This window comes from Salmo salar, chromosome ssa04 (assembly GCF_905237065.1).
Source record: "Salmo salar chromosome ssa04, Ssal_v3.1, whole genome shotgun sequence".
Classification (NCBI taxonomy): Eukaryota; Metazoa; Chordata; class Actinopteri; order Salmoniformes; family Salmonidae; genus Salmo; species Salmo salar.
In genome coordinates this window covers 19,823,491-19,845,729 of record NC_059445.1, presented here as the reverse complement: position 1 = coordinate 19,845,729, position 22,239 = coordinate 19,823,491, and the positions used below count along the sequence as shown (strand labels likewise).

The window sequence follows — 22,239 nt, the reverse complement described above, 5'->3', positions numbered from 1 at the left end:
CAAATGGGTCTTCCAAATGGACAATGACCCCAAGCATACTTCCAAAGTTGTGGCAAAATGGCTTAAGGACAACAAAGTCAAGGTATTGGAGTGGCCATCATAAAGCCCTGACCTCAATCCCATAGACAATTTGTGGGCAGAACTGAAAAGGCATGTTTCGAGCAAGGAGGCCTACAAACCTGACTCAGTTACACCAGCTCTGTCAGGAGGAATGGGCTAAAATTCCCCCAAGTTATTGTGGGAAGCTTGTGGAAGGCTACCCAAAACGTTTGACCCAAGTTAAACAATTTAAAGGCAATGCTACCAAATACAAATTGAGTGTATATAAACTTCTGACCCACTGGGAATGTGATGAAATAAATAAAAGCTGAAAAGAAATCATTCTCTCCACTATTATTCTGACATTTTACTTTCTTAAAATAAAGTGGTGATCCTAACTCACCTAAAACAGGGAATTTCTACTAGGATTAAATGTCAGGAATTGTGAAAAACTGAGTTTAAATGTTTTTTTTTATGTCACCTTTATTTAACCAGGTAAGCAAGTTCTCATTTACAACTGCGACCTGGCCAAGATAAAGAAAAGTAGTGCGACACAAACAACAACACAGAGTTACACATGGAATAAACAAACATACAGTCAATAACACAATAGAGAAAAAAAGTCTATATGCAGTGTGTGCAAATGAGGTAAGATAAGGGAGTTAAGGCAATACATTTTATAAATGGCCAAAGTCAAGAATCGGCAGGATAGTCAGTTTCACAAGGGTATGTTTGGCAGCATGAGTGAAGGATGCTTTGTTGCGAAATAGGAAGCCGATTTAGATTTAATTTTGGATTGGAGATGCTTAATGAGAGTCTGGAAGGAGAGTTTACAGTCTAACCAGACACCTAGGTATTTGTAGTTGTCCACATATTCTAAGTCAGAACTGTCCAGAGTAGTGATGCTGGACGGGCGGGCAGGTGCGGGCAGTGATCGGTTGAAGAGCATGCATTTAGCTTTACTTACATTTAAGAGCAGTTGGAGGCCACGGAAGGAGAGTTGTATGGCATTGAAGCTCGTCTGGAGGCTAGTTAACACAGTGTCCAAAGAAGGGCCAGAAGTTTACAGAATGGTGTCGTCTGCGTAGAGGTGGATCAGAAAATCACCAGCAGCAAGAGCGAAATCATTGATGTATACAGAGAAAAGAGTCGGTCCGAGAATTGAACCCTGTTGCATCCCCATAGAGACTGCCAGAGGTGTGGACAACAGGCCCTCCAATTTGACACACTGAACTCTGTCTGAGAAGTAGTTGGTGAACCAGGCGAGGCAGTCATTTGAGAAACCAAGGCTGTTGAGTCTGATTTATCGGTGGTGACAGTGTTTCCTAGCCTCAGTGCAGTGGGCAGCTGGGAGGAGGTGCTCTTATTCTCCATGGACTTTAGTGTCCCAGAACTTTTTGGAGTTTGTGCTGCAGGATGCAAATTTCTGTTTGAAAAAGCTAGCCTTTGCTTTCCTAACTGTCTGTGTATATTGGTTCCTAATATCCCCGAAAAATTGCATCACGCGGGGGCTATTTGATGCTAATGCCGTACGCCACAGGATGTTTTTGTGCTGGTCAAGAATATTATATTATTATTATGTATTTGACTAAGGTGTATGTAAACTTCCGACTTCAACTGTATGTGTATTAAAGTAGTCAAAAGTGTAGTATTTGGTCCCATATTCCTAGCGTGCAATGATTACTTTAAGCTTGTGACTCTACAAACATGTTGGACGCATTTGCTGTTTGTTTGGGTGGTTTCAGATTATTTTCTGCCCAATAGAAATTATTGGTAAATAATGTAATTTTGAAATTCAAGGTGAGGCCTGTTTAATTATTATGAATGTATTTTTATTTTATTTTATTATTTCACCTTTATTTAACCAGGTAGGCCAGTTGAGAACAAGTTCTCATTTACAACTGTGACCTGGCCAAGATAAAGCAAAGCAGTGCGACAAAAACAACACAGAGTTACACATAAACAATGGTACAGTCAATAACACAATAGAAAAATCTGTATACAGTGTGTGCAAATGAAGTAAGGAGGTAAGGCAATAAATAGGCCAATAGTGGCAAAGTAATTACAATTTAGCAATTTACACTGGAGTGATATGTGCAGATGAGGATGTGCAAGTAGAAAAATGGGTGTGCAAAAGAGCAGAAAAACGAAAACAAATATGGGGATGAGGTAGGTAGTTGGGCTATTTACAGATGGGCTGTGTACAGCTGCAGCGATCTGTAAGCTGCTCTGACAGCTGACAGCTGACGTATAAATTAACATTATTATTAATTAGCATGCTAACCTTATCTAGCTAGTTAAGGTTATCTTAACCATACTGTATTCAAAAGATTAGCCAGCTGGCTGGACTATAGCTGGAGCTGGATTTGTCATAAGCATTTAGGGAAAACTGAGCCACAGATGGATAGGGGAAACAAGTATCTTTGACTTCACCATCTATTGTTATGGCCAATGTTTTGGCATCTTCCATAAATTGGAGAGGCGTTTTTCTACACTGTAATGGACACGGTACAACCTTTGGTAGGCTGCGGTATAGCAAAGCCAAGTCCCATGCTCATGGTTTTCACAGGGGAATTGAAACTATAGGCTACAATGACTTTGCTCATGATGCACTCCGCAAATTATATGGAACACCACCACGCATCGGACACAAAACACCAATACAAATGAAACAACAGCACAACAAAATAGATAAACAAGTTCCTTGAATTTTCATATCACACAATTATACCATTTATAAAATGGTCAGTTATTTTTTTTTTGTACAGACTAGCTAAAAAAATAAGTGGAACTTGACAAATTAGCCAATGGATTATGGTCATTTTCTCAGTTGCAATTCGCTGGAGCCGCTGAGCCAGAGTAGCGTGTATTAATCATACTGTAGAACTCATTGCGACCAGCACTAGCCGGTCAAATGAACAAGTCACTCAGAAAAACAAATCATGACTCTCGAGTCAGTTAAGAGAGTCGTTAAAAAATAACGAATGGTTCGAAATGCACATCACTAGGTGCAATAGGCCAATACAAATTTGAAGAATAAGTAAACGGAAGTGAATAGTGGCTCTTTGGCAATTCCTTGTTATGTCAGCTGTCAAATTATATCAACACGTGCAAAATAAGCAAAAGTTACAGCAGGTAACAATCCCAATTGGGAGAGTCCAGAGATTGCCAGATGCGTAAATTGGACTAAGGAACAGATGTTGTGTATTGGAGAAAGGCCATCAGTGCGGGTTCTGCAAACAATACAGTAGATGAAGGTGCGGCATGAGCATGGTGAACAGAGAGATGTGGTTATGGACAGCGAGGAAGAAAAGACGAGTGTAGTTGGAAGATGTGCTGAGGAAGAATGGCACGAAGTAAAAACCGTACTGTGCTGTTTCTGATGGCTCAGAAATCGAACCTGATGAGAGCGAGGTGGCAGGTGTGGTGAAGACCTCCAAGTCCAAGCCTCACCCGATGGTCATGCAAAGAATGATTCGGTCCCAGTGGGAGTGACATTTTTGGAGAAAGTGGATCCCTGCCTTTTGGCTGACCCATATGTAGTCTCAGGCTGGGGAAAAAATGATTTGGGTACTGTTAAATCGGTGAAGGTAGCTCGAAGTGGACTTAATTACTTTGTGTTTCTTCCTTTCTGAGGAAGAGGGCGCTTTGCAGAACGCACCTCTGAACAAGACCTGTTACTTGATTTGCTCTCTGGAGTAGGGTGCCTTTGAAAGGAGTGATTACTGGGTTGGCATTAAGTGTTGAGGTTGAAACTGAAATGGAAGATTCCCTTTGTCTGTGATGCCCGCCATTTGGTGCTATGCTGACACTGCCTGTCCTTTTGAGTTTTGAGTCTTTACCTAACAAAGTCATGTTAGAATATGTCAGTAATCCCATGAGAGCTTTTGAGCCGAACCCACTGTTTCAGATGCCAAGCTTATGGTCATGTTGCAGCAGCAGTGTGTAGGAGGTAGATTCGGAGAAGTGGGTAGGAGGGCATGGGCCGAAGGAACGTTAGTATCAATTGTGGGGGTGCCCATGTTGCTGGGGATCAGAAGTGCCTTAGTGCGAGAGAGACTGGTTGAGGTTGTCAGAGTAGAACAGAAGGTGTCGTATGCTGAGGCAATGAAGAGAGTAGAGGATGATGGGTCAAGGGTGAGTAGTTGGCCTAGGCCAATACAGTGATACGAATTTGTGCTTCAGTAAGGTTGGCTTCTTAGCATTCATAGCCATGGTTATCAACTGTACCACAGAAATGGAACCTAAATCACAGAAAATAGATGTTGTGGTGGCAGCTGCAAAGAAGTACTTGGGTGTACAAGGTTTTACTGCAGGAGAGTTACAAGGTGTGTTGAACAAAGTAGTAGGCCTGGTGTAGGATCAGTTAGGGTCAAAGTAGTGGACTGGGGTGGTGGTGTTTTTTTTTTAAATGAAATAGTGGTATATAGGTGAAGGGTTAGTTTGGTGGTACAATTATTTTCCTTTCCCTCTTCCTTTTTGTATCACTCAATTTAACGTGATCGCCCACTCCCGCACAGTAGGTGGCGGCATGCACAAACAATTTGCGAACACCATGATACCGAAGAAACAGAAGTAGTGCAGTGAACAACTAGAATTTCCACGTTAGCGTATTTTATGTTATTTAGACGTTTATTAACACATTGGAACTCAAAATACGAGCATCATAAACGTACCTCAGGTAGTCTTTACTTCGCGTTGGAGACGGGACTTGGTTTATTCTAGGTAACGCTAGCTAGCTGCTAACCTAACGATGGCTAACAGTATGGTTTTTCACACTCAAATAGCCTCCATCATGGAGGTTCTAGCGAATGCAGCCGTGTCAGAGATCTGTAAACTCGTAGACGACGACTATGCAGTGTTTCGTTTGGAAATAACTCAAAGCCAGAAAGAAAACAGGGGATTGCGGAGGAAACTACAGCTATTGGAACTGAAGGTGGCACGGGAACGCGCAGAGAGGACAATACGAGAGCGCGTCCTCGCCAGTAGTGTCAAGATTCACGACCGATACAGCGGAATGGCAAGAGGTACAATTTGCAGAAGGTGGAGGCTGCGGGGCTGTTGCACCGTTCTCCTCTGCATACGTGTTCAGATGTGTTACTCAGAATTGTGTCTTGGTTAGTTTTTGAATAGTACGCAATACTGACCTATGTTAAGCTAACCACAATAAGGATTAGACACTCTTGTGGAACTTTCATTTCGCCTTCAAAGTAAAAGTCCACCATTGAAAGTGATGCAAATGGATACAAATAATGGAGTGATGGCATATTAAGAATAGATCATGCAACAATCTTTTTTCTTTTTTTTTCTTCCATTCTGACAATGTCAGAATGTCATATAAATTCGATAATTAGTTAGTTTGACACAATCACCTCACTATAAAGCCTATTGTACGTATTGACATTTTATATTGCAATGTGGCTCATTTCAGTGGTTTCAAAGTCTCGCAATAAAATCTATGACACTATTATGTGTGTAAAGGCTTAAGTTGTGTTTTGTGGGTATCACTGAGTGGGCTGATACCCCATTTAATGGACCCAGAATCCATAGGTAAGGCTGTTCAGTGCATATAATTATACCCCCAATGCAATTCAAGTCTAATACATCCACAGCGATTTTTTTTTTTTGGGGGGGTCAAATTAATTATTGTCTTTTGTTTAATTTATATAACATTCCAATCTTGTTCAGCAATAGCTAGTCCAAATGGCATGATTCTTCCATATGTATCCGTTTCCTTCACTTTCAATTGAGGACCTTTATTTTGAAGGCAATCCACAAATTCCACAGTTGTGGCTAATTTCACATAGGTGCAATAATTTCCCTTATTACTTTGATCTTGCAAAAAAAAAAAAAACGCTATTATTTTACCAGGCAGGTCAATTAATAACAACATCCTCAACATCCTCAGACCATGTCAGAATAGGCATTTTAGGTATGAGGAAACAGAACGTTTTTAGTATATACATTTTCAAAAGTCGAATTTGATTTAAATGTACCATTTTGCAGACGATTTACAGTAGTGCGTGCATACTTATTCATACTTTTTTTGTACTGGACGCCTGTGGGAATCGAACCCACAACCCTGGCATTACAACGGTGGCGGTTCTAGACCATTTCAACTGGGGGGGGCCAAGCTGGGGCCAGTTGTACTGTTAGAGGGGCCAGTTACATTAGACGTTATTGTTGTCATATCGTTTTCTTCACTGCATTGCAGGCATTAGCAGGCAAAAGACCATGTTCATAATCATCATCGTTGCCACTGTCTAATAACGGATGAAAAAAAAGAACGATAGCAAAAATGTATGTAAAAATTATTTCATACTCCACATTTAGGGGGGCCACAAGGGGGTCCAAAATTGTTGTCACAGGGGCACTGCCCCCCCCCCCCGCTGAACTGCTAGTGCGTTACAAGCGCCATGTTCTACCAACTGAGCTACGCTGGACAGCAAATGCTAGTATGTTATACTCATGTCGGCATTTCATCTAGTAGAATTCACTGCAGACTTTTGAGGAAGACTCCCATGTCTTTGACATCTGCTGATAATTAAAGGTGCAATATGCAGAAATCGCTCCACCATTTCCTGGTTGCTAAAATTCTAATAGTTCGCCCAATTTCAGTTTGTGATAAAACAAGCATTCATTATGTAGAGAATCATTATACCATCTAAACCGATGTTAAATGTTTTTTCCATAACCAGAAATATTGTATTTTCAGCTGTTTTAAAGCAAAAGACGCAAAAACCAAACTTAAGAATGGGAAGCATAGAAATAGCACACATAAAACAGATCTACCGCTTCTTAGACTTGCTTTCAATGAGTGACAGATCTAACGCAGTTCTATGTGAATTTTGTCAGTCCACAAAAAGTTACATGTTGCAGTTTTAAGTATGGGGATGTGCTACCGAAATGAACGAATGGCAGGAAATAGCGCAATTGCGCATTAGATGACACATTCTCATTATAGATGAGCCTAGTATGTTGGTATTTGTTGCTTACTACGTTCATTTTTACTAAACAGTAGTTCTAAATAGAATGTAGTATGATTAGTACACAGTATGCCGTTTAAGTAAGTTGTAGACAAGCCAGATTTGACACAACCAGTATCATATTCTAACCAGATTCTTGATTTACTGAATTTCTTATTGTCATACTCAATTAAAAAAGTGATGCATGGAATACGATCAAGTCAATAAATAAATAGTATATCAAGAAGTTATGAGAAGTGTTACCTTACATCCTTGTCAATTGTAGACTCTGGGCGTGTCCGAATACTGGCATATTACATAGTTATACTGCATAGTATGTACTTATCGTCTCATAGTATTTAGCACGCACTGTTTAGTAAATAATATGCAGTATGCCATGGCTGAAACGTACTACTTTTGGTGCGTTCAAGACAACTAGGAACTTGGAAACAAAACGAGCTCAGACTGGTAAAAAATAAGAGCTACAGGGTGTAGGAGACAATAGGGTCAAAGTAGTGGAATGGGCTGGTTGGTTTTAATGAGTGTAGGGCAGTGAGAAGGGTGGTTTTCTTCCCCCTTTTGTTTCACAAAGTGAAAACACAAAAGAAGAAGCCCTTTCACTATAGCGGAGTGTTGATGTTTTGGGCAGATGTTAGCTAGATAAGTAGCATGCACTCAAGACTTGGCCTCCATTGGAATGACCTAGGCAACTATCGCTAGGCTACTTATGACGGTGTATTTAGTTTTTTTGCTTTTGATGAACTTTGAGATTGTAATGAAAAGAGCTATAGAAATTCAATCAATTATTATTCTACCAAAGAAATGTTATTTAGTTTAGTAGAGCAAAAAGCTCAGATGAAAGGCCAAGAACCTGACACGTACTCTTCAATAAAAAAAGTGATACTAGCAAGAGTGCGTGAGTTTCTTTAAACGTATCAAATGTTTTACCATGCACCTGCAACAAAATAGCTGAGATGTGTGAGTGCATTGAAAAAAAAAAAGTAATGTTGAAAGTACAACACACCAACAGTCGATGTACAAATCTTTTTTTATAAACAAGAAACACTTCAATGAGAACAAAGATTCACTTTGGGTTTAAAAAAAGATTTCACCAAAAACAGTACAAAATTAATAAATAATAGCTATGAAATAAAATGGATACAAAATACCTAAAACTACATCTTATTAATGGCCTCAAATGGCCATACCTTCTCCAGCATCCACATCTGGAGCCCACAGCTACACCTAGGGAGGATGAGGAGATGATAACCGGTAGGGTGATGGTGTGGCAACCCCCTAGCGCCAAATCCATCACCGAATACCACTTCCAGGATGCGACTGTGTCCTCCCGAGTCAGCACTGACTCCATATTCCTGGAAAAATATGGAAAAGGATAGCATTTCAGCATCAAATATACTACATGTAAAGCCCTGTAAATGATTATGCTAATTGTGATACATTTCTCTGGAATACTTGCATCTTTCTAACATGTATGTCTTCACACTTACACTAACGGTAAAACGTTTTAGAACACTTACTCATTCAAGGGTTTTTCTTTTTACTATTTTCTACATTGTAGAATAGTAGTGGAGACAAACTATGAAATAACACATATGGAATCATGTATTAACAAAAAAAGTGTTAAACAAATCAACATGTTATATTCTTCAAAGTAGCCACCCTTTGCCTTGATGACAGCTTTGCACACTCTTGGCATTCTGTCGGAATGTTTTTCCAACAGTCTTGGAGTTCCCACATGCTGAGCACTTGTTGGCTGCTTTTCCTTCACTCTGTGGTCTAACTCAACCAAATTGAGATTGTTTGGGATGAGGTCGGGGGATTGAGGAAGCCAGGTCATCTGATGCAGCACTCCATCACTCTCCTTATTGGTAAAATAGCCCTTACACAGCCTGGAGGTGTGTTGGGCCCTTGTCCTGTTGAAAAACAAATGATAGTCCCACTAAGCCCAAACCAGATGGGATGGCATATTGCTGCAGAATGCTGTGGTAGCCATGCTGGTTAAGTGTGCCTTGAATTCAAAATAAATCTGAGTGTCACCAGCAAAGCACCCCACACCATAACACCACCTCCTCCATGCTTTATGGTGGGAAATACACATGCGGAGTTCATCTGTTCACCCACACCATGTCTCACAAAGACACGGCGGTTGGAACCAAAAATCTCAAATTTGGACTCCAGACCAAAGGACAAATTTCCACCGGTCTAAAGTCCATTGCTCGTGTTTTTTGGCCCAAGCAAGTCTCTTCTTCTTATTGGTGTCCTTTAGTAGTGGTTTATTTGCAGCAATTTAACCATGAAGGCCTGATTCACACACTCTCTTCTGGACAGTTGATGAGATGTGTCTGTTACATGAACTCTGAAGCATTTATTTGAGCTGCAATTTCTGAGGCTGGTAACTAATGAACTTGTCCTCTGCAGCAGAGGTAACTCTGGGTCTTCCATTCCTGTGGCGGTCCTCATGAGAGCCAGTTTCATCATGGCTCTTGATGGTATTTGCATCTGCACTTGAAGAAACTTTCAAAGTTCTTGAAATGTTCCGTATTGACTGACCTTCATGTCTTAAAGTAATGATTGACTGTCATTTCTCTTTGCTTATTTGAGCTGTTCTTGCCATAATATGGACTTGGTCTTTTACTAAATAGGGCTATCTTCTGTATACCACCCCTACCTTGTCGCAACATAACTGATTGGCTCAAATGCTTAAGAAGTAAAGACATTCCACAAATTAACTTTTAAGAAGGCACACCTGTTAATTGAAATGCATTCCAGGTGACTACCCCATGAAGCTGGTTGAGAGAATGCCAAGAGTGCAAAGCTGTCAAGGCAAAGGGTGGCTATTTTGAAGAATCTCAATGTAAAATATATTTAGATTTGTTTAACACTTTTTTGTAGAGGTCGACCGATTATGATTTTTCAACGCCGATGCCGATTATTGGAGGACCAAAAAGCCGTTACCGATTAATCGGCCGGTTATTTTGTAGTTTTTTTTTATAATGACAATTACAACAATACTGAATGAACACTTATTTTAACTTAATATAATACATCAATAAAATCAATTTCGCCTCAAATAAATAATGAAACATGTTCAATTTGGTTTAAATAATGCAAAACAAAGTGTTGGAGAAGAAAGTAAAAGTGCAATATGTGCCATGTAAGAAAGCTAATGTTTAAGTGCCTTGCTCAGAACATGGGAACATATGAAAGCTAGTGATTCCTTTTAACATGAGTCTTCAATATTCCCAGGTAAGAAGTTCTAGGTTGTAGTTATTATACTCTGCTCAAAAAAATAAAGGGAACACTTAAACAACACAATGTAACTCCAAGTCAATCACACTTCTGTGAAATCAAACTGTCCACTTAGGAAGCAACACTGATTGACAATAAATTTCACATGCTGTTGTGCAAATGGAATAGACAATAGGTGGAAATTATAGGCAATTAGCAAGACACCCCCAATAAAGGAGTGGTTCTGCAGGTGGGGACCACAGACCACTTCTCAGTTCCTATGCTTCCTGGCTGATGTTTTGGTCACTTTTGAATGCTGGCGGTGCTTTCACTCTAGTGGTAGCATGAGACGGAGTCTACAACCCACACAAGTGGCTCAGGTAGTGCAGCTCATCCAGGATGGCACATCAGTGCGAGCTGTGGCAAGAAGGTTTGCTGTGTCTGTCAGCGTAGTGTCCAGAGCATGGAGGCGCTACCAGGAGACAGGCCAGTACATCAGGAGACGTGGAGGAGGCCATAGGAGGGCAACAACCCAACAGCAGGACCGCTACCTCCGCCTTTGTGCAAGGAGGAGCACTGCCAGAGCCCTGTAAAATGACCTCCAGCAGGCCACAAATGTGCATGTGTCTGCTCAAACGGTCAGAAACAGACTCCATGAGGGTGGTATGAGGGCCCGACATCCACAGGTGGGGGTTGTGCTTACAGCCCAACACCGTGCAGGACGTTTGGCATTTGCCAGAAAACACCAAGATTGGCAAATTCGCCACTGGCGCCCTGTGCTCTTCACAGATGAAAGCAGGTTCACACTGAGCACATGTGACAGACGTGACAGAGTCTGGAGACGCCGTGGAGAAAGTTCTGCTGCCTGCAACATCCTCCAGCATGACCGGTTTGGCGGTGGGTCAGTGATGGTGTGGGGTGGCATTTCTTTGGGGGGCCGCACAGCCCTCCATGTGCTCGCCAGAGGTAGCCTGACTGCCATTAGGTACCGAGATGAGATCCTCAGACCCCTTGTGAGACCATATGCTGGTGCGGTTGGCCCTGGGTTCCTCCTAATGCAAGACAATGCTAGACCTTTTGTGGCTGGAGTGTGTCAGCAGTTCCTGCAAGAGGAAGGCATTGATGCTATGGACTGGCCCGCCCGTTCCCCAGACCTGAATCCAATTGAGCACATCTGGGACATCATGTCTCGCTCCATCCACCAACGCCACGTTGCACCACAGACTGTCCAGGAGTTGGCGGATGCTTTAGTCTAGGTCTGGGAGGAGATCCCTCAGGAGACCATCCATCACCTCATCAGAAGCATGCCCAGGCATTGTAGGGAGCTCATACAGGCACGTGGAGGCCACACAGACTGCTGAGCCTCATTTTGACTTGTTTTAAGGACATTACATCAAAGTTGGATCAGCCCGTAGTGTGGTTTTCCACTTTAATTTTGAGTGTGACTCTAAATCCAGACCTCCATGGGTTGATAAATTGGATTTCCATTGATTATTTTTGTGATTTTGTTGTCAGCACATTCAACTATGTAAAGAAAAAAGTATTTAATAAAATTATTTATTTCATTTAGATCTAGGATGTGTTGTTTAAGTGTTCCCTTTATTTTTTTGAGCAGTATATTATTATAGGAATTATAGGACTATTTCTCTCTATACGATTTGTATTTCATATACCTTTGACTATTGAATATTCTTATAGGCACTTTAGTATTGCCAGTGTAACAGTATAGCTTCCGTCCCTCTCCTCGCTCCTACCTGGGCTCAAACCAGGAACACATCGACAACAGCCACCCTCGAAGCAGCGTTACCCATGCAGAGGAAGGGAAAAAACTACTCCAAGTCTCAGAGCGAGTGACGTTTGAAACGCTATTTGCGTGCACCCGGCTAACTAGCTAGCCATTTCACATCGGTTACACCAGTCTAATCTTGGGAGTTGATAGGCTTGAAGGGGTGGGTATAATTTGTGGAACGTTCCAACAGGAATCTGTTCCAAAAAACGTAAAGTAAAAGGTTGCCAACCAACAACGCATACAAACCTAGCTAACTAGCTGCCGAATAGGCATAAACTCAACACGTAGCTTATTCTTAATGTTTGTCCATAGGCAAACAGGCATGTGAGGACAGACATTTTTCGGAATAAACGTGATGAGTGAAAAACGCAATGAAATAGACCACTCCCTACCCGGTATCTTATTCTGCCACTATACAACTTTGTATGCGTTGTTTTTTTGAAACCTTGTTATTTACGAAGTTTTTGGAATAGATTCCTGTTGGAACGTTCCACAAATTCTACCCACCCAGGTTGAAGTCAAATAGCGCAATGCTTGACGCACAGCGAAGGGCTGTTTGAATGAATGCTTACGAGCCTGCTGCTGCCTACCACCGCTCAGTCAGACTGCTCTATCAAATCATAGACTTAATTATAATATAATAAACACACAGAAATACGAGCCTTGGGTCATTAATATGGTCAAATCTGGAAACTATCATCTCGAAAACAAAAGTATTTTTCTTTCAGTGACATACGGAACCGTTCCGTATTTTATCTAACGGGTGACCAAGTCTAAATATTCCAGTTAGGCATTGATGTTTATGGTTAGGTACATTGGTGCAACGACAGTACTTTTTTGGCAAATGCGCTTGTTAAATCAACACACGTTTGTCGAAGTAGGCTGTGATTCAATGAAAATTAACCGGCACCGCATCGATCATATGCAACGCAGGACACGTTAGATAAACTAGTAATATCATCAACCATGTGTAGTTAACTAGTGATTATGTTAAGATTGATAGTTTTTTATAAGTGTAATGCTAGCTAGCAACTTACCTTTGCTTCTTGCTGCCCTCGCGTTACAGGTAGTCAGCCTGTTAATCCTTGTGGAGTGCAATGTAAGGCAGGTGGTTAGAGCGTTGGACTGGTAACCGAAGGTTGCAAAAACGAATCCCCCCTGAACAAGGCAGTTAACCCCCGTTTCTAGGCCGTCATTGTAAATAAGAATGTGTTCTTAATCTGACTTGCCTAGTTAAATAAAGGTGTAAAAAAAAAAAAAAAAAATGGCAAATCGGTGGCCAAAAATACCGATTACCGATTGTTAATCGGTCAACCTCTACTTTTTTGGTTTCTACATGATTCCATATGTGTTATTTCATAGTTTGTCTTCACTATTATTCTACAATGTAGAAAATTAAGAAAAACCCTTGAATGAGTAGGTGTTCTAAAACGTTTGACCGGTAGTTTACATGAATGTGCCAGTGAAGCATAGGAAATAGATGGGAAAGTGTTGTTGCTTTCAGAGAACAGGGGTACCTAATTAGTCAAGATAACATACAGTGGCGTATCATTTATTTTTGCTAATGTTTCTCCAACTTTTCTTTTCTTCACCCATGCAGGTGATCCTGCCCGTAGATCCTGAAAAGTTAGAAGATGAAGTACAACATTAACCAAAACATGAGCAAAGTAGAGCTGTGAACTTTCTGTAGATACAGTTAAAGTCAGAAGTTTACATACACTTTAGCCAAATACATTTAAACTCGGTTTTTCTCAATTCCTGACATTTAATCCCAGTAAAAATTCCCTGTCTTAGGTCAGTTAGGATTACCACTTTATTTTTAGAATGTGAAATGTCAGAATAATAGTAGAGAGAATAAGTTATTTCAGCTTTTATTTATTTCATCACATTCCCAGTGGGTCAGAAGTTTACATACACTCAATTAGTATTTGGTAGCATTGCCTTTTAAATTGTTTAACTTGGGTCAAATGTTTTGGGTAGCCTTCCACAAGCTTCCCACAATATGTTGGGTGAATTTTGGCCCATTGTTCATGATTGGGATGGTGTCCCCCTTTTTCCTCCAAACATTACGATGGTCATTATGGCCAAACAGTTCTATTTTTGTTTCATCAGACCAGAGGACATTTCTCCAAAAAGGTACAATATTTGTCCCCATGTGCAGTTGCAAACCGTAGTCTGGCTTTTTTATGGCGGTTTTGGAGCAGTGGCTTCCTAGCTGAGTGGCCTTTCAGGTTATGTCGATATAGGACATTTTACTGTGGATATAGATACTTTTGTACCTGTTTCCTCCAGAATCTTCACAAGGTCCTTTGCTGTTGTTCTGGGATTGATTTGCACTTTTCACACCAAAGTACTTTCATCTCTAGAAGACAGAACGAGTCCCCTTCCTGAGCGGTATGATGGCTGCATGGTCCCATGGTGTTTATACTTGCGTACTATTGTTTGTACAGATGGACGTTGTAACTTCAGGCGTTTGGAAATCGCTCCCAAGGATGAACCAGACTTGTGGAGGTCTAAAATGTTTGGCTTTCGGTTATTTTATTTTGATTTTCCCATGATGTCAAGCAAAGAGGCACTGAGTTTGAAGGTAGGCCTTGAAATACATCTACAGGTACACCTCCAATTGACTCAAATTAGCCTATCAGAAGCTTCTAAAGCCATGGCATGTTCTGGAATTTTCCAACCTGTTGTGCATGTAAACTTCTGACCCACTGGAATTGTAAGTGAAATAATCTGTCTGTAAACAATTGTTGGAAGAATTACTTGTGTCATGCACCAAGTAGATGTCCTAACCGACTTGCCAAAACTATAGTTTGTTAACATGAAATTTGTGGAGTGGTTGAAAAATGAGTTTTAATGACTCCAACATAAGTGTATGTAAACTTCCGACTTCAACTGTAGCTACACTGCTACATACTTTATCAAATTGCCATGTTTGCCACTGAATTAAAAGTCTGGTATTGTCATTAGACCCGGCAACAGTTTGAACACAAGCCTGGTATATACAACAAGTAGCTAACTAGGCTAATGTTAAATATGAAGTTGTTGCTCAACAGCAAGCAAGTAACCCTGTAGGTAACGTTACTGTTCTAACAATTATCAATTCTAGTAGCTAGCTAGTACACCGGTAGACAGGGGCATTCGCCCCGGCCTGTCCGGCGCAGTTCTGTTAACGACGGTGATGGCAGGCGGGAGTGAAGGACACTGCATGCTAGCTAGCTAGTAAAGAGGACTCTGGTACACAGCATGTGGCAGGGGCGACACTGTGTGCTAGCTAGCAAGGATAACTCCAGTGCACAGGAGGTGGGGGTGACAATGGTAGCTAGCTAGGACACTAGTAGACAGTGTGAAAACTCAGATATACATTTATTTCCCTTTTGACCTACATTTTAATTAAATAAACAATCAGAGGAAATCCAGAATATCAATGGGATGCTCAATTGGGGGGGGGTGTAATGCAGGAACCAATGGGATGCTCTAGGGAGGGGAGGAGGGGGTTCCTGCAATGCCCACATACAGGAACGCCCCGAATTGCGGACCGCAGTCACACGCTATTGAAAGGCACGGCAGACAGCAGATCTGTTTTCAAAGATAACCACCGCAGAAGCTTCACTATTCCCCCTCTTCCAATGCATTCTGGCTGTAAAATTCTTCAAAAGTGTGCAGCGAATTCTACAAGATGAAGAGCCGAAATGAGTATAACATCCTGGCATTTAAAGCATACTCGATTTTAGAAAATTCCCATACTATAAAACGTTCTATTTTCGCATTACTCAAACGGCCTACTATTTAGGACACAAGTTTGGGTATTCGGACACGGTGTCTGTCAATAGTGTACAATATAGCGTGAGCATTACCTAACCTAACCACCCCTTTCCCCCAATCACTCTCAGGTGAAGGACATCTCACTGGAGGCGACAGGAGCTTTGTGAAGCCAGCGGGACATAACATGTGGAGAGATGACCAAACCATAGCAATTGAGGCGAGTGGAACCTCAACCCAGCATGTAATTGTCATAGTGTGACATAAAAAATGACAGTACATCAAATGTGGCCCGTTTATTTCAGAAAGGCTCCCCTCAGCTATTCACTTGCTTACATGTACATCCTTATTTTTCTGCCATAGGAGAGCTTGTGAGACTTCCCTATGACATTGTTATCCAATTCAACCCATGTATCGGTAATAACCTCCTCTCTTCTTGTGTCAGTCTGTAGATGTAGAGGCTGCAGGTCTTGGAGGATCATCTCTGATCAAGCAGGAGAGGACTGAAGGAGAGGAGGACCCACAACACAGCAGAGACATTCAGACTGGAGCAGCGGCTGGAGTGGCGCCACCTATAGCCACAGAGGACCTTGTGACTGTTGCCGCGCCCCAGCCCAGGACCCAACGCAGAATCACGGAGGTCAGTGGAATGCCGAACGCCGTCCTCAAGTCAGAGACAGACACCGAGACTTTAACTGTAACACAAAGGCTCTTACACACAGGATCTGACCACAGATCAGACCCAGAGAGACTGGGGCAGGGGCCACTGGGCTGTTCTGCTCCCGGCTCAGAGTATTTACTTTACAGTAACCCAAGCCCGAGGACGGTTCATTCCCATCTGGACTTGGGTGATGCGTCAGAGACTGTCAATGATCCGTCTTGTTCTTATACTACAGAGATGGGCCCTGGCAACATGGCCTTGGGTTTAGAGACCCAGACTGATCTGTCTAGAGCGGAATGGAACCGGCGCAGTAGTAGTGTATACTCTGAAGGCAGCCAAGATAAGAAAGGGGAGGTTATAGTGGTAGATGAAGTGACTGTGAAAGTGGAGGGTGACGCTCCTCCCACATGGAATGCAGATAGTCTCCTAGGAGATGGACACTCACAGGGCAGAGTTTTCTTAGACTACAGGGGAAGCTTAGAGACAAATCTAAATGGCGCCACCCACTCCCCTTTACACGCATTCAGGGATTGCGACCCAGTGTCCACGTCGACGACACCTTCTGATTCACAAGGCTGCGTTCTTTTCGATCAGGTATTGAACTCAAATGACCAAAGTGCCAAGGCTCGGGGAGGGGGAGCCACATCAGGAAATAGTAAAGAGAAACGGTTCCTCTGCATGTTCTGTAACAAAGGCTTCAGCTGCCCCCAGAAAGTGGAGATCCACCAGAGAGTCCACACAGGGGTGAAACCCTTCAGCTGTACCCAGTGTCACATGAGCTTCGCCCAGGCTGGTGACCTGAAGAGGCACCAGAGGGTCCACACAGGGGAGAAACCCTTCAGCTGCCCCCAGTGTGAGAAGAGGTTCTCCCAGGCTGGTGACCTGAAGAGGCACCAGAGGGTCCACACAGGGGAGAAACCCTACAGTTGTACCCAGTGTCACATGCGCTTCGCCCTGGCTGGCAACCTGAAGATGCACTTGAAGGTCCACACAGGAGAGAGGCCGTTCGCCTGTAGGCATTGCGGGAAGAGGTTCTCAGAGAGGAGCTACCTCAGGATACACCAGCAGAAAACCCATTCCACTCTGTAAAATAGAAAATAATTTCACTCAATAGCTTTTGACATTTAGATCAAACCCTGCATTAACCCCCCAGCGTTTTTGTTATGCGCGTGATGTCAAAATGCACTCACTAGCTAGGTTTCCATCCCAATTGGCAACATATTTTCATGCGAATATTCTCAAATCTGCATAAAAACTGTGCACATTTTCCCACCAGAAATGTTTCCATCAAATCAGTGCGTGATGACGTAGTGCACCCAAAATGTACTTTTTCGATTCAAGTTTTCATGTACCTAATAAAAATATAAAGTTCAATGTGTTTCCGTCGCATTTTCAACTCTACTGATAGTTTTGTCATAAACTGTTGTGTTAAATAGCAAATGTGTCTAATCTGGTCTTGGCACCTGCGCTCTAGCCAACAGCTCGCAGATACAATACGGGTAGGCTATGTAGCTTGTCTAGTCTACATGAGATTATGGATAACAGCGAATATTTTTGTCAAACGGCAGTCAATTATTGATCATCATGTCACAGAATAAGACCCTCTGTATTTATTGGAAAGCAGCATCAAGCTCATCACCATGCACTTTCACAACATATTTCATCTGAAGCCTAATAAACTGTATGGTTTCTCAAGTCGTAGTGGGAGGACCACACACAATATCATCTCGTGACTCCAAAAAAGGCATTTTCACCGGCATTTCCCGTGTTATTAATTTTACCGACACAAAGATCCCTCAATGTCGAAGGAACAAATGATCTGTCTGCATTTTTTTTTAATTACACTGAAACTTTGTTTCCATTACAGCTGTCGTGATTTTTCTTTAAACCAAAAAAATGACAATTTTTGGATGGAAACGTAATTGGTGTTCCAAAATGTGATTGTTAGCCTATAGATAATTAGCAGGCAGCGTGGGTTGTGTCAACTGGTCAATTTCAAATTATTTTCAAACAGTTTGAATTAAGGTGTGTTCCAATTCCTTATTAATTCACATAAAGTATCCCATTTCACTGTGTCGGAGAATTTACGTTTGAGGCACTACGATGAACCGGACAAACTTCTCTCTTCGATGAGAGCCCAAGCACTTCCCCAGTGTTTCCCCTGGTCACGTATGCAAACATTTGAGCATCTCCGATCAGGAAATAAATGCTAACGTTTTCCTCCTGGCGCATTTTCCGGCTGACTTACCTTCATTGTTGTTTTCCTTACAAATAATAACTTTGGACATGTGTGCGTTTCTATCAAAGTAAGTGACTTATTACATTATAGTTTGTATCGTGTTATGTCGCTTTTACTGTAGCACAATGTAATGTGTGCATTCCTTTATAACCGCGGACACGCAAGGAACTTAATTTCTTAACCTTTATGGTGTTCTACTCAATTGTGCTTATGTTACTAGCTACATTCTTCTATTAGCTTTGTAAAACAATGCTGCTGTTGCACTCCACAAGGAGTGCAACAGCAGCATTGTTAAAACACACGTCTCTGACGTGTGTTTTACAGAGAAGTATTAGCTTGTGTTGTATCTTTTAAAGCTGCCCTGGACTCATGACCTGTGTATTTTAGCTCTGCTGTGCCCTGCCTCCTTGTGGAGCTCAACAGTTACTGTTATTCATATTTGTGATTTTGTCAATGCAATTAATTACTTTTATAGCAGGGTTATGTTACTACTTTAATTGTTATATCCTGATGCTATATTGTAATTAGTAATAATTCCTCTTTATTCTGTGCTTTCAGAAACCACACACAAACAGCATTGAACATTATTTGCCAACATCATAACTGGAACTTTCTTGCAGATGATTGAGGCCAGCTTTTGTATGCTAGCAACATAGTTTAAACAGACACTCCTTTACAGTTTAACTTGGGGGAAAAAACAACAAGAAAAGACTGACAACTTATTAATATGCATAACCCATATTTCAATTTTCATGTAGTGATTTGAACTGCATTCCAACCCATCCACCCCTAAAGTCATAGTATCATGGCATGTCAGTCATTGCTGCAAATGTGCTAAATAGTGCTTGAGTGTATGATACTCCCCAAAGCATGGTGCGACACACAGGGGTGTGTCACAAGCTGAACACATGTACTTTGTCAACAACCTCTGCTTCCTTCTCATGGTGCCAGACAGTCAGATTTGCAGTGCCTCCGTGTGCGGGCCTGTATTGAGCAGCAGTTTGAAAGAATGCCTTGCGGTGAGGCGTAGGGGATTGTCTGCAGCAGGACGGCCCCCAGTGGAGGTTCTCTCTGTACTTTTGGTAGGTAATTACCTCACCTATGGGGGAGTAGGGAGGATGAGGGTGTGGAGAGGTGGGTGAGAGAGTCACTCATTTTAGAATTGAACTATGTCCAATTACAAAAAAAATCTTGTTCAATAATCTCACCTGTTATCTGGTGGTGAACTATGTGGCCATTGAGGACAGCAGTGTCAATCAGATGGAAAAAGATCTTATACCACTTGGTAGTCTTCCGAGTGCATTCCACAAAGCTGATTATCATGTCTGTCTTATCCACTGCCCCCATTTTGACGTTAGTCAAGCTCAGTCTGGTTTGATCTTACTTTCTCCCATCAGGTGGTCCACCTTCCCTGTGGCTGACAAGGCCGCTGTATAGACAGACAGTGGAGAGGACATGGACGTCTCGTTGGCAAGGGGCTTTGCACTCTAGACTGGGACTCATCTAAGCAAACAGCAGTGCCAGGAGTGGTGAAATGGCTCGCGGCCTTCCAGCTACCACAGACTTCTTGTACTTCATCGGTCTGCCTCATCACCATCTTCAGAGAGGCATGGGACTTTGTCGGTGGGCAAGGGGTCCTCAGTTTTAGGGTTATCAATGGCCACAAGGATGGGAAGCAGATCCTCACCGTCAGAATCTGATTTGACTCACTGTCAGAATTTCCACATTTGTGAGTTGTCTTCTTTTGAAAGATATTGCTAATGCTACAGGTTATCCCACTAGCTACATACATAAACAAGACTGAATGTCAGAGGTTACTTGATTGACTGTTGGCACGTGCCACTTGTATCAGAAAATGGTTTGTGTGGTAATAATTAATGAATTTACTGGGGAAATCACGCATTCGCTCGATTCTAACATAAATTGGAATGGACACGCGTGTAAAATAATTTTTTGAAGGTTGTACTGATGATGAGCTAATGCTAAGCCATGTTTGTTGCCATCATACAATGCATTATAAACGTCTGTCATAACAAAACAAGGTGAAGGGAACTTTTGAGTAAACATGATGGTAGATGACACACCCCCTTCAACATCCATACTGAAAACAGACCCAACTCCTCGTCACCTCTTCTTATCATTGGTTGACGCGGAAAAACAAAATGGCGGCGGCAACACTACCCACCGTCGGATTACCAAAAATGTTTCTAACTAACCCAAGATAGACCACAGCCTGTCATTTCCAATGGGAAAAAATGAGTCAGTGGGCAGAATCAAGCACGAGCTGGCGCGTTCAGCATGTATTTGCATATTACCGTTAGGGAACGCCTACTCTGAAGTGTGCATGCAGTAACTCAATTTGCCCTTGCACTCCTAAACAATGCCATTTTTAACACTTTGGCAAAGGGTAACAACTACAATACTTAAGTCCACTATGTTCGTAACAGATTCTAGTTTTGGGAACAGAAAACTGTATTGAGATCAAATGTTTCATAGATGAGAACATTTTGCAGAACGTCAGCCAAAATCCATCTTCTCCCACTACCGGCCACTGGGCTTCCTCTCACTAACGTATTTGGTAGTGAATGGAAACGCCAAGAGGATGCTTCACATTTATACATCCAGTGAAATATCTGTCTCATTGTTCTGTGGGAATACATTTGACTTTTAGAATCAAATCAAGCTTTATTTATATAGCAGATTTCAGACATGAATGCGATGCACTGAGCTTCACAGGAAAAAACAAAAACTATGAAAACTGAAATATTTACTACACAACAAACATGAGGATAAAAAAACTAAAGAATAACAAAAACTGAACGACTAAAAAGCACCATAAGGAAAAGCAAAACTAAAAAGGTGTGTTAACTTGTTATGGATAGGGGGCAGTATTTTCACGGCCGGATAAAAAACGTACCCGATTTAATCTGGTTATTACTCCTGCCCAGAAACTAGAATATGCATATAATTAGTAGCTTTGGATAGAAAACACTCCAGTTTCTAAAACTGTTTGAATGGTGTCTGTGAGTATAACAGAACTCAAATGGCAGGCCAAAACCTGAGAAGATTCTGTACAGGAAGTACCCTGTCTGACCATTTCTTGGCCTTCTTTGTCATCTCTATCCAAAACAGAGGATCTCTGCTGTAACGTGACACTTTCTAAGGCTCCCGTAGGCTCTCAGAAGGCGCCAGAACGTTGAATGATGACTGCAGTCTCTGGATGAAAAACAGTAGCGCATTTGGTAAGTGGTCGATCTGAGAACAATGAGACGGGTGCGTGCATGCACGTGAGGAGTCCATTTTACTTTTTCAGTCTTTGAACGAAAACAACGACTCCCGGTCGGAATATTATCGCTATTTTACGAGAAAAGTCGCATAAAAAGGGATTTTAAACAGCGTTTGACATGCTTCGAAGTACGGTAATGGAATATTTTGAATTTTTTTGTCACGCAACGCGCCGGCGCGTCACCCTTCGTTACCCTTCGGATAGTGTCTTGAACGCACAAACAAAACGCCGCTATTTGGAACCAAACCA

The 22,239-nt window shown here is 41.9% G+C and overlaps 1 protein-coding gene across 3 annotated transcripts; it reads left to right on the top strand.

Annotated features, from left to right (window-relative positions):
- The first annotated feature begins 4,086 nt into the window (after positions 1 to 4,086).
- Positions 4,087 to 20,514, top strand: LOC106602494 (zinc finger protein 177). 3 transcript variants are annotated; one of them, XM_045717560.1, is made up of 4 exons: positions 4,087 to 5,066; positions 15,936 to 16,048; positions 16,250 to 19,786; positions 20,102 to 20,514. In XM_045717560.1, exons 1-3 carry the CDS (start codon positions 4,793 to 4,795, stop codon positions 17,552 to 17,554), a joined length of 1,692 nt encoding a protein of 563 aa, XP_045573516.1. In that variant the 5' UTR covers positions 4,087 to 4,792; the 3' UTR covers positions 17,555 to 19,786; positions 20,102 to 20,514. The 3 variants fall into 3 exon arrangements, with proteins under 3 accessions (XP_045573516.1, XP_014050637.1, XP_045573517.1); XM_045717561.1 differs by having other exon boundaries at positions 4,088 to 5,066; positions 15,936 to 16,024; XM_014195162.2 differs by having other exon boundaries at positions 16,250 to 20,514.
- Positions 20,515 to 22,239: the final 1,725 nt, after the last annotated feature.

Bases quoted from the DNA above. Each gene is read 5' to 3' on its own strand.
- LOC106602494 (XM_045717560.1), top strand. From the start codon at position 4,793: ATGGCTAACAGTATGGTTTTTCACACTCAAATAGCCTCCATCATGGAG. The intron at 5,067-15,935 runs GTACAATTTGCA...AATCACTCTCAG, and splicing joins ATACAGCGGAATGGCAAGAG to GTGAAGGACATCTCACTGGA. The intron at 16,049-16,249 runs GTAATTGTCATA...TTCTTGTGTCAG, and splicing joins GTGGAACCTCAACCCAGCAT to TCTGTAGATGTAGAGGCTGC.